A 14,884-nucleotide genomic window follows, 5' to 3' on the forward strand; every position below is an offset into this window, starting at 1 on the left:
TTAAGCTTAGGGTTAATGTTAGCTTAAAATAAAATCACATTTGAACTCAATACATTGTATTAATATGCAGTGTTTTTACGACTTCGTGGCCGTGGTAACTGGCGACGATGGTGCGTCACAGGCATCCCATTTCCTCTGAAAACCGGAACATCAAGTTGTTTTGGACTCAACAGAGGCTAGTACCACAGACAGAGCAATGAGACAGATATTTCACCGGATGTATAAATGAGAAGCATCCGCTTGGCGGGTAGTTTGAGGAACCCCAGTGGCCAGCAGTGGGAGAAGATGGACCGTAATGGATTTTGTCCGAAATTCTGCTAATTTTCTCATCGATGAAACAGCTCAATAAAGTTTTCTGTTCCTAAAACTACAATTATGATACGAACAGGGTGGACTAAGTTTTGTAGACTTTACCCTTTGCAAAAGTAAAAAAAAGAAGCGTTGTTTAGGAGTGCAAACGCGAATTGCGGTATTGCACATGCACACTTGGCAGAGTAGGCGTTACCTAACTGAAATATGCTGGAACGCATAGGATCCCAATAGGATCTCACTAGCTCGTGCTTGGTCTGCCCACTATGACTAATTTGTTTACATCAGAAACGACACGCTGTGGTTTATCTTGGTTTAGTTATAACAATATTTGCTGGTCCTGCAGATGCTGCACTCTACAGCGCCAATATTAAATGGGTGGGTGCATTCAAGATACAATCATGTGATCAGTGGTGTAAAATAGTGTAAAAATACTTTAAAGTACTACTTAAGTAGTTTCCCGGGGCTATCTGTACTTCACTATTTATATTTTTGACAACTTTTATATATACTTCACTACATTCCAAAATAAAATATTTTTTACTCCATACAGCTCACCTGACAACCAAAAGTACTCATTACATTTTGAATGCATAGCAGGACATGAAAATGGTCTAATTTACTTACTTATCAAGAGAACATCCCTGGTCATTCCTGATGCCTCGGATCTGGCTAACTCACGAAACACATGCTTTGTTTGTGATGTCTTGAGTGTTGGAGTGTGCCCCTGGCTATGTGTAAATTAAAACAAAACTTGAAAATGTGGCCATCTGCTTTACTTAACATAAGGAATTTGAAATTATTTATACTTCCACTTTTGATACTTAAGTATATTTGAGCAATTACATTTACTTTTGATACTTAAGTATATCGAAAACCAAATACTTTTACTCAAGTAGTATTTTACTGGGTGACTTTCACTTGAGTCATTTTCTATTAAGGTATTTTTACTTTTACTCAAGTATGACAGTTGTGTATGTTTTCCACCACTGCATGTAATGCTAATGTTTAGGGATACATGAGTGTTATGATTTACTCAGGTATATCTATGATGCATTTGTGTTATTGATTTTCTATTGTGTTATTGACTGTACGTTCGTTTATCCCATATGTAACTCTGTTGTTTTTGTCGCACTGCTTTACTTCATCTTGGCCAGGTCGCAGTTGTAAATAAGAACTTGTTCTCAACTGGCCTACCTGGTTAAATAAAGGTGAAATAAAATGTTAAAAATAAAGTGCATCTACCTAATGTAAGGAGGAACTGGTGACAGGAATCAAAGCAAAGTAGAGGAAAAATATTAGTGCTATCAAAACTAAGAAAAATACTGTTTTTATAGCATTCAATATTTAATACATTTTGATCAAACAATTACAGGTGTGTCTCACATACCCTTACATTCTTCTTTCCACACATTGCTGTCAATGTCTGATGTTATAGTGTTGCATTGATGTGAGGTGAGCATCCCTTGAATTCAAGGGAGCCTTTCCACAGCCAGGAGTTTATTCTTTCTGAAAGGCTCTAAAGGATCTCCCAAGCCATTGAACTTACAAGTATATCGGTTCCATCCTAAAGCATATTTTAGGATAGACCAAAAATACCAAGAAGGAAGGATACCGGGGGGTCTCTGGTTGAGAGGAAAGGTTGATTTCACTGAATGGTACAGTATAACTAAGGTCCAGGTGGAGGGAGAGAGCTAGAGCAAAGCTCAGAGACCATCTCTGTTCAGTCCCTTTTGAGTGGTGTGAGATGGCCATGACTGGGACAGCTAAAGTTTAGGATGACTACATTGCAGTCGAACTGCACAGAATCACTGATCTACAAATCACCTTGCATCCCAAATAACTACTCATTATGGGGTCAAGATTGCGATTCTGCACCACAAACCGATCCCCTCAAACATGCTGGGAGATACACCTAGTCCTCCTCCTCACTCTGAGAGCAGAGTGGACTGCAGGGGCCTCAGAGTCCTCCGGCTGATCAACCTCTCCTCCATCATTCCTATGGGCATCCTCCTCTTCCCCGTGGGGGTGTGACACAACATTTCGTCCAGGCTCCGTTGTGTCACCTGACCAGCATTTTGGAGACGGGACACTGCCTCCTCCACACCCGCCATCAAAGGACTGTCCTCACTCCGCAAACGCACCAGGTCCACCTAAGAAATACGTCACACACGTATTGATGAATTAGATTTGTGACTGGATAATAACGTATAGGAGATAATAACGTATAGGTTATGCATTAGACTTTACAAACATCAATTGGTAGGGTGTTTTTCTCACCACTTCCTGTGCAAATTCAGGCTTCTTGATAAAGACAGTAGTGCTAGAACCCAAGGCTAGGGTCAGGATGAAGAGGGATTCTTTTACAGCTCCTGCCATAGCCAGTATCAGAACCTGGAACACCACCACAAAACTACATCAAATAGGCTGCTCCCAGGGTGGGAGCTAGACACATTACAAAGATATAGTGAAGACTGAATATTAGAACTCACTTTGAGATTTTGGCATATTCTGCTGTCAGTGCTCATAATCTGACCAAACATGGATTGTGCTTTTTCAACATCATTCTGGAAGGAAAATAAAATATATTGAATCACATTTGTATATGAGAGAGAAAGCGAGAGTGCGAGAGAGGATGGATGACCAACCTGTCTAAGTGCTAGCGCCACAGTGAAGCAGTAGGCGTGCCTGGGTATCATGTGTCCTTTGGTCTGTCCCTCCTCCATCAGGGCAGTACAGATTCTATAGGACTCTGGAGTGTTCTGGTAAACAGGAAACAGGGCATTACAGCACCTGTCTATTGACAAATGTTATGCATATACTGATAAGATACATGTCACTATTGTAATCCCTTTTGGAATATTCAATGAGGGTTGTTGACGTCAACCGCCTGTATTCAGTTGAGCGAGATGCTATGTTACTAGCCTCATGCCATGAATATGCACTGTTTTTTTCCATCAAAGTTGACAGGATGCCACGTGTCCTACTTATTATCAGTACACTCCTAACAACTAAAGCATTACGAAACCTGTTTACATTGGACTCGTATGCTAGCTACATTTAGTTTTGTTCAATTAATTTCTCTCACGACAGCCAACAATTTATCTAGTTGGCTAACAAGGTACGCTGATCACGCAAGCTATGTGGTTATTTGCCGTGCTAGCCAATTTGCAGCTAGCTAACACCACCAAAGCAAAAAGAGAATGAACTGGAAATAAACGCTGTCTGAGGATTTTGTTTGTGTCTCTCTGATAGTAAGTCAATTTGTGTATATGACACATTTGTTCTGTTCTTTTTGGTTGAATCAAGAAATATGAACTTGTTATTTTGTGCTAGCTGGCCAACTAATTAGCTAGCTAGCACTGGATGTTTGCTCTGGAACCTCTTGGTTGTGCGTGCATATAGAACATGTTATTGTTTTGACAGTTGAAAAGGTCTATAGGGTGGAACAATACAATGTCTGCAAGGTAGACAAATCCTCACCAGTTTATAGCAAGTACCAGTTGCTAATGTGAACGTGTCCTTGTTGAATGGCACACCTTGGTTCTTCATGTCTCGCAGTACATCCAGACCACCTAGTAGTATGGACAGGGTTTAGTGATGACAGAGATCAGTCATCTATAAATATACACTTTCTTGTTGAATGCCTGCTGGCTTTTATTATTAAAAGAATGTCACTTACTCTCATATAATCCTTTCATAAACAGCATGTCTATGGCAATATTGAAGGAGGTTGAGTCCGAGAAGAATCCTCTCAAATCCTGTTAGAGAAAGAAGATCATATATTTACAAATTGACCAAATACAGTGTGTGTAAACTTCAATCAATGCCCTAGTCGTCTATAGTAGTCTATGGGACTGCACTAAAATAATTACATCATATTATCTCTATAGCACTTGTTATTCTTAGTTCATTCAGAGATGATTAATTATTATAGTCTAAGTACTGCGTATTAATAGATTGTTTACCTTGTCTGTCAGTGTGGCAGCAGCCATCTCCTCCAGCCCCAGTTCATAGCACAGCCTCATGAAGAGAGGACCAAACTTAAACTCTCCAAATGCTACGTTTCTGTTCTCCTCATGGTATCTGGACAGCAGAACACACAAACATATACAAACACAGACCCATGACAAATTTCAACTGAATTTTGATTTATTTAACTATTAGGCAAGCCGGTTGAGAACAAATTCTTATTTCCAATGACAGCCTCACCGGCCAAACCCTAACGATGCTGGGCCAATTGTGTCGCCACCCTATGGGACTCCCAATCATGGCAGGTTGTGATACAGCCTGGAATCGAACCAGGGTCTGTAGTGATGTCTCTAGTACTGAGATGCAATGCCTTAGACCGCTGCGCCACTAAGGAGCTGTTTTGACAGCTAATTGTGAGCATACTCAGGATAGAGTTTGACACCACTGAATATGTGAAGTATGAAATACTAAATCATCAGGCCAGTGGCCACAATGCATTAGCAAGAAACTAGTATCTCACTGTGACCCATACCTGTAGATGGCACCTCTGGCTGTGACCATGTCCTCTGCAGATTGGCAAAGGTGTAGAAGCAGCTTTAACTCATCCTTCAATACTAGCTGTTTCTTCATCAGCTTCTGATTAAATACCTCAATATAATGACCTGGAGAATATAACATGGGTCTGTCAACTACAAAAGTAGTAGTTGTGGTACGGTAGTATTAGATCCAAACAGTAAGGTCATATCAGAATCAGTAGCCTACTTTTTGATCCGGACACTTGATGAGCCACTGCCAGTTTCCGCTGCTGAAATTCTTGTAGCTTGACAACATCCTCTGACAGCAGATGCCTTTTTGCTGAAATGAATGAAGCAACAGGAGTAGTCAGCATATACATGGATATGAATTAGGTTAAGGTTAAGAAAGGGCTTTAGCTCAAATGCAACAAAAAACCTTTGTTGTCAATTTGACAAAAGCTGTAGGCCATCTGGACAGGACCGGGTACTGTACTGTACTTTCCCACGTATCTGAACAAGTTCAACACTTGTGATAATTGGCTGCATGCATTACACATTCGTATGGAAAGTTGAAGTAGTTCCAAGATAGATAAATATGATAACATGACAGGAGAGACAGCTCAGCCGCCGTCACAACAACATTGACATTGAGTCGAGACAGATTCCGTGGTGGTCGACAAGCAAGCGCAAGCGGCACAGAAACTCCACCATGACATCATATACATAAAATAGGTTTTTCATATACCTCCTACCCTGCATGTCATACAGTCCGATTGTATGAGGCCACGACATAATCCCTTTGAGGGAATATCATGAAGCAGTACTCGGAAGCAGACGCTGATTCTTCCAAGCGCCATGTTGCCCCCTGACTGTACTATTACTGCGACAACCAAGGTTTGAAGAAAAAAATCTGCTTTCGCTGCGCCGGGTTTGTTAGAAGCACAGCAAACTATTATACATTGACTAATTATAGTTATTGTTTACCATGCAATTAATAGCTTATGTAACAATGGAAAAATACAAATATACACGTTTTATTCTCCACTTTTACACGATTTAGTTGGTACATTCCAAAATGTCTGCGCCCTGTCACCGTGTTTACTATTTTTTTTTACATTGGATTTCCAAATGTCTTGGTAAAACGAATATTTATTCTGACCAATGGACTGTCTTGGAGTAAAATAATCAATCTCTTTCCATCTCATTTCCATTCTTATTCGCTGTCCGATGTCTGGTAGTGTTTATATCAAGTCAAAGAAATGAATTTCGCACATGCTGAACAGAAAGGTAAAACGTCATACAACCTGCAGGAGGCAGTGTTCCATACACAATTTGCTTCCAACAAAAAATGGTAAAACAAAGATGTTATTTTATATTGACAAGATAGTCGAGTGACCACTATAATGGAAATATGTCCTCAAATACGAAATGTTAAGTGGCTATTTCAGCCACACCTGTTTCTGACAGGTGTATAAAATTGAGCACACAGACATTGCATCTCCATAGAGAAACATTGGCAGTACTCCCTTATTCTTTGCTTGGAAAAAGAAAACACTACTACTACTACTACTACTAGTACTACTACTACTACTACTACTACTACTACTATCTAACACTACTACTACACTCCAAAAATAAAAACAACACCACCCTACTCCACTATTTAAATCTATTTAGTCCTACCTCAGGCCAACAACCTGAAAGGATGGGACACCACCCCTCAACACACCGTTTAACTATTCTGATGTCAAGTCTCGCACACCCAAATATCTCTCTGTGGCTGCAACCACAACCTCAATTTTCTGCAACTTACGTTCCATCCCTGCAGTACAGTTGATAACCATTGCTATAAATCCTATCTAACTGAAACATATCACTTTTTGGCCTACAGTGGCATATGAAAGTATTCACCCCCTTGGCATTTTTCCTATTTTGTTGCCTTACAACCTGGAATTAAAATGGATTTTTGATTGTATAATTTGATTTACACAACACCCTTTGCAGCAATTACAGCTCCAAGTCTCTTGGGGTATGTCTCTCTAAGCTTGGCACATCTAGCCACTGGGATTTTTGCCCATTCTTCAAATCAAAACTGCTCCAGCTCCTTCAAGTTGGATGGGTTCTGCTGGTGTACAACAATCTTTAAGTCATACCACAGATTCTCAATTGGATTGAGGTCTAGGCTTTGACTAGGCCATTCCAAGACATTTAAATGCTTCCCCTTTAAATGCTTCCCTTAAACCATTCAAGTGTTGCTCCAGTGTTGCTTTAGCAGTATGCATAGGGTCATTGTCCTGCTGGAAGGTGAACCTCCATCCCAGTCTCAAATCTCTGGAAGACTGAAACAGGTTTCCCTCAAGAATTTCCCTGTATTTAGCAGCATCCATCATTCCTTCAATTCTGACCAGTTTCCCAGTCCCTGACAAAGAAAAATATCCTCACAGCATGATGCTGCCACCACCATGCTTCGCTGGGGATGGTTTTCTCAGGGTGATGAAAGGTGTTGGGTTTGCGCCAGACATAGCATTTTCTTTGATGGCCAAAAAGCTCAATTTTAGACTCATCAGACCAGAGTACTTTCTCCCACATGTTTGGGGAGTCTTCCGCATGCCTTTTGGTGAACACCAAACGCGTTTGCTTATTTGTTTCTTTAAGCAATGGCTTTTTTTCTGGTCACTCTTCCATAAAGGCCAGCTCTGTGAAGTGTACAGCTTAAAGTGGTCCTATGGACAGATACTCTAATCTCCGCTGTGGAGCTTTGCAGCTCCTTCAGGTTTATCTTTGGTCTCTTTGTTGCCTCTCTGATTAATACCCTCCTTGCCTAATCCGTGAGTTTTGGTGGGCGGCTCTCTCTTGGTAGGTTTGTTGTGGTGCCATGTTCTTTCCATTTTTGTATAATGATTTTATCATGACACAAGGCAAGACCCAGATGCAGACACAGGAGGCAGATGTTTGGGAGTCTTACAATATTTTTTAATCCAATAGGGTAAGGCAAAAGAATGATCATGGACAGGCAAAAGAGTCCAAAAGGTACCAAAGGGTAGGCAGAATAAAGACCTGGGCAGGCAGGATGACCAGGCAGGCGGGAAGGAAGTCCAGAGTCAGGCAGGAGTCAAAACCGGAAAGACTATCAAAAAGAAACTCGCAAAAGGAGTACGGGAAAAACACGCTGGTTGACTTGACGAACATACAAGACGAACTGGCACAAATGGGCAGGAAACACAGGGATAAATACACTGGGGAGAATAAGCAACACCAGGAGGGGATGGAGACAATCACAGGAACAGGTGAAACAGATCAGGGCGTGACAGGATTTAATGGTGCTCCGTGGGATGTTCAAAGTTTCTGATATTTTTTTTTTATAACCCAACCCTGATCTGTACTTCTCCATGACTTTGTCCCTGACCTGTTTGGAGAGCTCATTGGTCTTCATAGTGCCGCTTGCTTAGCGGTGCCCCTTGCTTAGTGGTGTTTCAGACTCCGGGGCCTTTTAGAATAGGTGTATATATACTGAGATCATGTGACAGATCATGTGACACTTAGATTGCACACAGGTGGACTTTTTAAAACTAATTATGTGACTTCTGAAGGTAATTGGTTGCACCAGATCTTATTAAGGGGTTTCATAGCAAAGGGGGTGAATATATATGCACGCACCACCAGTAATTTGTTTTTCATTTCACTTCACCAATTTAGACTGTTTTGTGTATGTCTATTACATGAAATCCAAATAAAAATCCATTTATAAATTACAGGTTGTAATGCAACAAAATAGGAAAAACGCCAAGGGGTTCTGAATACTTTTACAAGGCACTGTATCCCTTTTACTGGTACAGATCTACTACTCACACCACTCCTCTCAGGATCCCTCCCCATTGCCCCATCTTCTTCTCCTTTCTTCACTGCCTCAGCATATGACAACTTCTGCACTACTCTTGTAAGTCGCTTTGGACAAAAGCGTCTGCTAAATGGGATATATTATTATATTATATTATTATTATATATTACTCTAACCCTGGAAACCTCAACCTGCCTCTCTCGCGTGGACATTTCTGATCCCCAGCCCCATGGGCACCTCTACAATTAACACATATCACTACTTTGCCCAATGTTACACATTCCTTTGTCTTATGCCCTTCTGTAGACTTCTCACACTTAGGAACCTCCCTCCTACACAGTGATGCCACATGCCCATAAGCTTGACACCTGTAACAACATAATGTATTTGGCACAAAAGCTCATACAGGATAACTTATATATCCTAACATCACTTTGTCGGGCAAAGACTCAACATCAAAACTCAAAAGAACAGACAATGACTCTTCTGTTTCACCACTCATGCCACCCTGTCTAAGTCGCACCAAACGACGAGCATCACAAACACCGGGAATTTTCCCCTTCAGCTGGTCAACTTTTACATTTACTGCTATCCCAGTAATCACTCCTTTCAATGGTGCCCTTTTCTTGAGAGCAAAACAGTTCCCATTTCTTTACCCCATTCATTTAACGTGGAGCGCCTTCTCCCCCTGACCAGCAAAAACACAAAGAATTATCACAAGACCACCTCTGGTTACCCTCACCGATTCCACAGCACCCAACTTTGTTTTCACCCACCCTGAAACCACAAATGGATCAGCCAAAAGGCAAGGGTCAGCTTTTTCCAAAAACTTCACTCCTACTGTCACATGCTCATATTTATTCTGACCCTCGGTGCAAGCCTCGGGCTCTGAGAGCTTCACCACATCTACCACCTCCGATACTTCGACCTAATTCATTTCCATTTCTCCTCCTGTCTCCCTTTTTTCAGCGATTTTTAACTGACTCAAGCTCACCCTCTTCTTCCCTTTCTCTCTTAGACCTCATCTGCCTCTCTTTTTCCCTCTATTCCTCCGCCGTATTCCAAGTATACATCTCCTTATGATAATACTGCAATTCTCCTGACATACATCTTGTTCTTGCCTTCTCAAGGGACTGCCCTTGCAGTCTCCATTTAACCGGCTGTCACAATCTCCGTACAATCAGCACGAACCCCTCGGGATGTAGCGCTCAACAGTGCATCCCAATTCTATATAAAGCAGCTCCTTCGTCTTGATGTTCTTCTTTATCACAAGCTACAGTGACGCTTTTCCATTTCAAACAAGCGCGCTCTTCCAACCACCATCCACCGTCTTGATTCAAGTGCTTGATACACTCCCGTCAGAATGGCCTTACTGAAGAGCTCAGTGACTTTCAACGTGGCACTGTCATAAGATGCCACCTTTCCAACTAATCAGTTCCTCAAATTTCTATGATGCTTTGTGGGTGGCAGGTAGCCTAGCGGTTAAGAGTGTTGGGTCAGTAACCGAAAGGTCGCTGGTTTGAATACCCGAGCTGACTACGTGCAAAATCTGTTGATGTGCCCTTGAGGAAAGAACTGAACCCGAATTGCTCCCGTAAGTCACTCTGGATAAGAGTGTCTGTTAAATGACTAAAATGTGTACTGAACAAAAATATAAACGCAACATGTAAAGTGTTGGTTTCATGAGCTGAAATAAAAGATCCCATACATTTTCCATATGCACAAAAAGCTTATTTCTCTGAAATGTTGTGCACAAATTTGTTTACATCCATGTTAGTGAGCATTTTTCCTTTACCAAAATAATCATTATTTTCAAGGAGCTGATTAAACAGCATAATCATTACACAGGTGCACCTTGTGCTGGTGACAATAAAAGGCCACTCTAAAAGGTGCAGTTTTCTCACACAACACAATGCCACAGATATCTCAAGTTTTGAGGGAGCATGCAATTGTCATGCTGACTACAGGAATGTCGACCAGAGCTGTTTCCAGAGAATTTAATGTTAATTTCTCTACCATAAGCCGCCGAGCGGTTTTCTGATGTTAACGTTGTGAACAAAGTGCCCCATGGTGGCGGTGGGGTTATGGTATGGGCAGGCATAAGCTACAAACAACGAACACAATTGCATTTTATCAATGGTAATTTGAATGCACAGAGATACCATGACGGGATCCTGAGACCCATTGTTGTGCCATTCATCTGCCGACATCACCTCATGTTTCAGCACGATAATGTACAGCCCCATGTAGCAAAGATTTGTACACTATTCCTGGAAGCTGAAAATGTCCCAGTTCTTCCATGGGCTACATACCCATTGAGCATGTTTGGGATGCAGTGGCGGTTCTAGACGATTTCAACTGGGGGGGCCAAGCTGGAGCCAGTTGTACTTTTAGAGGGGCCAGTTACATTAGAAGTTATTGTTGTCATATAGTTTTCTTCACTGCATTGCAGGCATTAGCAGACAAAAGACCATGTTCATAAAAAAGAACAATAGCAAAAATTAGTTATGTAAAAATTATATCATACTCCACATTTAGGGGGGCCACAAGGGGGTCCAAAATTGTTGTCACAGGGGAAGAGTTGTCACAGGCCCCCTCCCCCCAGAAACGGCAGTTTTGGGATGCTCCTTTTTTTAAGGTATGTGTCACCAACAGATGCATATCTGTATTCCCAGTCCTGTGAAATCCATAGATTATGGCCTAATGAACATATTTCAATTGACTGATTTCCTTATATGAACTGCAAAACTCTTTGTTGCATTTATATTTTTTGTTAATTGTAAAAAGCTCAACATTAAAAAAAATGTAGCTACAGAAGCATTTAGTAGAAGCACCTGTCCCCTAAAAGGTCTCTGCAGGGCCCTGCTTACAAGCCCTTCCCAGCTAGTTTATGCTGGCTAGCCTCGTGGAGAACCAGACTTCCCTAAATGGGAAACCTGGGGAAGTTCATGTCACAAATCAGCTAGAAAAAAATTCAGAGACGCCGCACAACACGTCAAACCAATCAAATGCCTTGCTTGGGTGAAGGTCCTCATTAGATCAGGTGTTCCCAAACTTTTTCACTCAGTGCCCCCTCTTCCAGAATTGGGGAACATCCCCTGCACGCGCGTGCCACGTCTATTTCTATGGGCACAAGCACTGTTCATGACACAAACCGTTCACAGTCCTCTTGTTGGTGGAGAACATTTTGCAGGTTTGAATCTTATTTCCTGTAGTTATAGACATTTTGTAATGGGGTACAAAAAACATTTTGCCATTTTAAAGAAAAAGTTCTAATGTCTATTCATGTGATATTTGAGTGCACAAAAAATTACAGCAATATCTATGGGCTAAAGAAAACAAAATAAAAAAATGTTTACTGACATGGGCTAGTTGATCTGGATATTTCTGACAAGTTATAAATAGCTCTCTAAGCTACGCAATGACTAACATGACAATAGGAACTGATGATGCACTAGCAAATTTCGAAATTGAACCTTGTGCATTCTGCTTTTACAACTATCAAGAGTAAGTTTAAAGCTGGAACTCTTGCTTGAAAAAAAATACAACTCTGGGGGGGTTTGGGAACCACTGTTGTAGGTGCAACAGTGCATGAGCATTGCAGCGAAATCGGCAATTAAAACCCCATCAAAATATGTTGACATTTGCCATGTTTGTGTTGAACCGTACAACTGTAACAGGAACAAACACAACTTTTTGAGAGGCAAATCATCTTTATTGCAACCAGACTACACACTGGCTTAATAAGAAGAGACAATGGGACCGGTTGCACTGAGTGATGCGTTTTCAAAAGCAGAATGTGGCTCCTGTCGCAATCTTCTACTCAAATATAAAAGAAGTGCCAATAATGTGGAAAGAATTGTTTTGTGGGGGAAAGAGCAATACTAGAGTTAGAAGGAAAAGATGTGCCGCAGCTGTCTCGACCCCCAGAAGTACCAAAAGTGTCTCTGTTCAGGTAAGCACCGAGAGGCCAGGAGGCCTATTCAGGAACCCAACCCCAGCGACTGTTGACCAGCCGCAAGATATAGGAAGTCAACTGATAGAAGCACAGGTTTATGGTTAATTATCAGCTGTAAGTGACAACAACGAAAGTAGGCTAATCGCAGCATAGTTAAAGTGCTCGACCTTCAAACACCATAGCTACAGCACTTTTGTCAATGCAATAGGCCATGCAGCTTCAGGTGAACCTTTGTTAGATTGTTTGTTTGTTTATTGTCCCAGTATGAGTCATTACAGTGTTCATAGACTCAACATATCAGGCTCACATTTAATAATAACTTCAGTTGATCAACTTCAATTGTATCCTAGATAACGTTATTTTTCCTTGACAATTGTGGCGCATTCAAAGTTTATTATTGCAAAATGCACAATCTCAGATATTCAAACCTTATTTTCCTATTTTTTATTTGGGCTAGTGTCATCCAGGTTAGGGAGGGTTTTTCTCCCCAATTTCATGGTATCCAATTGTTAGTAGTTACTATCTTGTCTCATCCCTACAACTCCTATACAGGCTCAGGAGAGACAAAGGTCAAGACCCATGCATCCTCCGAAACACAACCAAGCCACACTGTTTCTTAACTCAGCATGCATCCAACCCAGAAGCTAGCTGCTCCAATGTGTAGCAACCTGGTCAGCAAGCACTGCTACATGAGTCGCTAGTGTGCAATGAGACAAGGATATCCCTACCGGAAGATGCTAGACCAATTGTGTGTCACCCCATGGACCTCCCGGTCGCGGCCAGCTGCAACAGAGCCTGGGCTCGAAGCCAGAGTCTCCGGTGGCACAGCTAGCACTGGGATGCAGTGCCTTAGACCACTGCGCCACCCGAGAGGCCATATTTACCTATTATTTAAGGTCACTGTTACAATTACTTCTGGCACAGATACTTAGAGGTCCTTTGGAAAGAATTAGTATGCTGTATGTCTTCCAGGTAGTCGACCCAGAGCAATACCAAAGTATTTGATGCAAGAACTGCAAACACAATATGTGCCACGCAAAATACCTCATCCAACATCAAGAGGCCCATGCCCAGTTTGACATTGCATAGAAAGTCAGCAAGACCATTGGAGAGCAGGCAGACCTAATGCCACAATTTGATAAAGACTATGAGCTGAAGCCAGAGTCTGGAAAGCACTCGACCTCAAGAAGATCTGAGGACATCAACCATACAGTAATCGTAACTTTGACTGTTGATTTCAGCTGAAGTTTTGAGACCCTAGAATATAAATTGTTATCCTAAAATGCCACAGCTACAGAGGAATTTATAAAAGAGGAAAGAAGACATAGTACCGAAACCAGTGACAATGTAGACTCACAAAACATGTATTTACATTTATAATGTTACATTCTTTTCTGCATTTATTTGTTTATATATATATATATACACATATATATATATATATATATATATATATATATATATATATATATATATATATACAGTGCCTTGCGAAAGTATTCGGCCCCCTTGAACTTTGCCACATTTCAGAATCAACAACAAGTGGGACACAATCATGAAGTGGAACGACATTTATTGGATATTTCAAACTTTTTTAACTAATCAAAAACGGAAAAATTGGGCGTGCAAAATTATTCAGCCCCTTTACTTTCAGTGCAGCAAACTCTCTCCAGAAGTTCAGTGAGGATCTCTGAATGATCCAATGTTGACCTAAATGACTAATGATGATAAATACAATCCACCTGTGTGTAATCAAGTCTCTGTATAAATGCACCTGCACTGTGATAGTCTCAGAGGTCCGTTAAAAGCGCAGAGAGCATCATGAAGAACAAGGAACACACCCGGCAGGTCCGAGATACTGGTGTGAAGAAGTTTAAAGCCGGATTTGGATACAAAAAGATTTCCCAAGCTTTAAACATCCCAAGGAGCACTGTGCAAGCAATAATATTGAAATGGAAGGAGTATCAGACCACTGCAAATCTACCAAGACCTGGCCATCCCTCTAAACTTTCAGCTCATACAAGGAGAAGACTGATCAGAGATGCAGCCAAGAGGCCCATGATCACTCTGGATGAACTGCAGAGATCTACAGCTGAGGTGGGAGACTCTGTCCATAGGACAACAATCAGTCGTATATTGCACAAATCTGGCCTTTATGGAAGAGTGGCAAGAAGAAAGCCATTTCTTAAAGATATCCATAAAAAGTGTTGTTTAAAGTTTGCCACAAGCCACCTGGGAGACACACCAAACATGTGGAAGAAGGTGCTCTAGTCAGATGAAACCAAAATTGAA

The 14,884-nt window shown here is 41.3% G+C and overlaps 1 protein-coding gene across 1 annotated transcript; it reads right to left on the bottom strand.

Moving 5' to 3' along the window:
- Positions 1 to 1,634: 1,634 nt before the first annotated feature.
- ptcd2 (pentatricopeptide repeat domain 2) lies at positions 1,635 to 5,686 on the bottom strand. The gene is made up of 10 exons (XM_064972275.1): positions 5,542 to 5,686; positions 5,044 to 5,136; positions 4,814 to 4,943; positions 4,278 to 4,395; positions 3,992 to 4,070; positions 3,793 to 3,884; positions 2,958 to 3,071; positions 2,802 to 2,876; positions 2,590 to 2,703; positions 1,635 to 2,462 (listed from the first exon to the last, which is right to left on the bottom strand). Exons 1-10 carry the CDS (start codon positions 5,651 to 5,653, stop codon positions 2,238 to 2,240), a joined length of 1,152 nt encoding a protein of 383 aa, XP_064828347.1. The 5' UTR covers positions 5,654 to 5,686; the 3' UTR covers positions 1,635 to 2,237.
- Between the last annotated feature and the right edge of the window lie 9,198 nt (positions 5,687 to 14,884).

This window comes from Oncorhynchus masou, chromosome 8, assembly GCF_036934945.1.
Source record: "Oncorhynchus masou masou isolate Uvic2021 chromosome 8, UVic_Omas_1.1, whole genome shotgun sequence".
NCBI classification, from domain to species: domain Eukaryota; kingdom Metazoa; phylum Chordata; class Actinopteri; order Salmoniformes; family Salmonidae; genus Oncorhynchus; species Oncorhynchus masou.

Coding starts and splice junctions, on each gene's coding strand:
- ptcd2 (XM_064972275.1), bottom strand. CDS start 5,653: ATGGCGCTTGGAAGAATCAGCGTCTGCTTCCGAGTACTGCTTCATGAT. Junction 4,396..4,813: donor GCCAGAGGTGCCATCTACAG/GTATGGGTCACA, acceptor TCTGCTGTCCAG/ATACCATGAGGAGAACAGAA. Junction 3,072..3,792: donor CTGGTACTTGCTATAAACTG/GTGAGGATTTGT, acceptor CCTGTTTACCAG/AACACTCCAGAGTCCTATAG.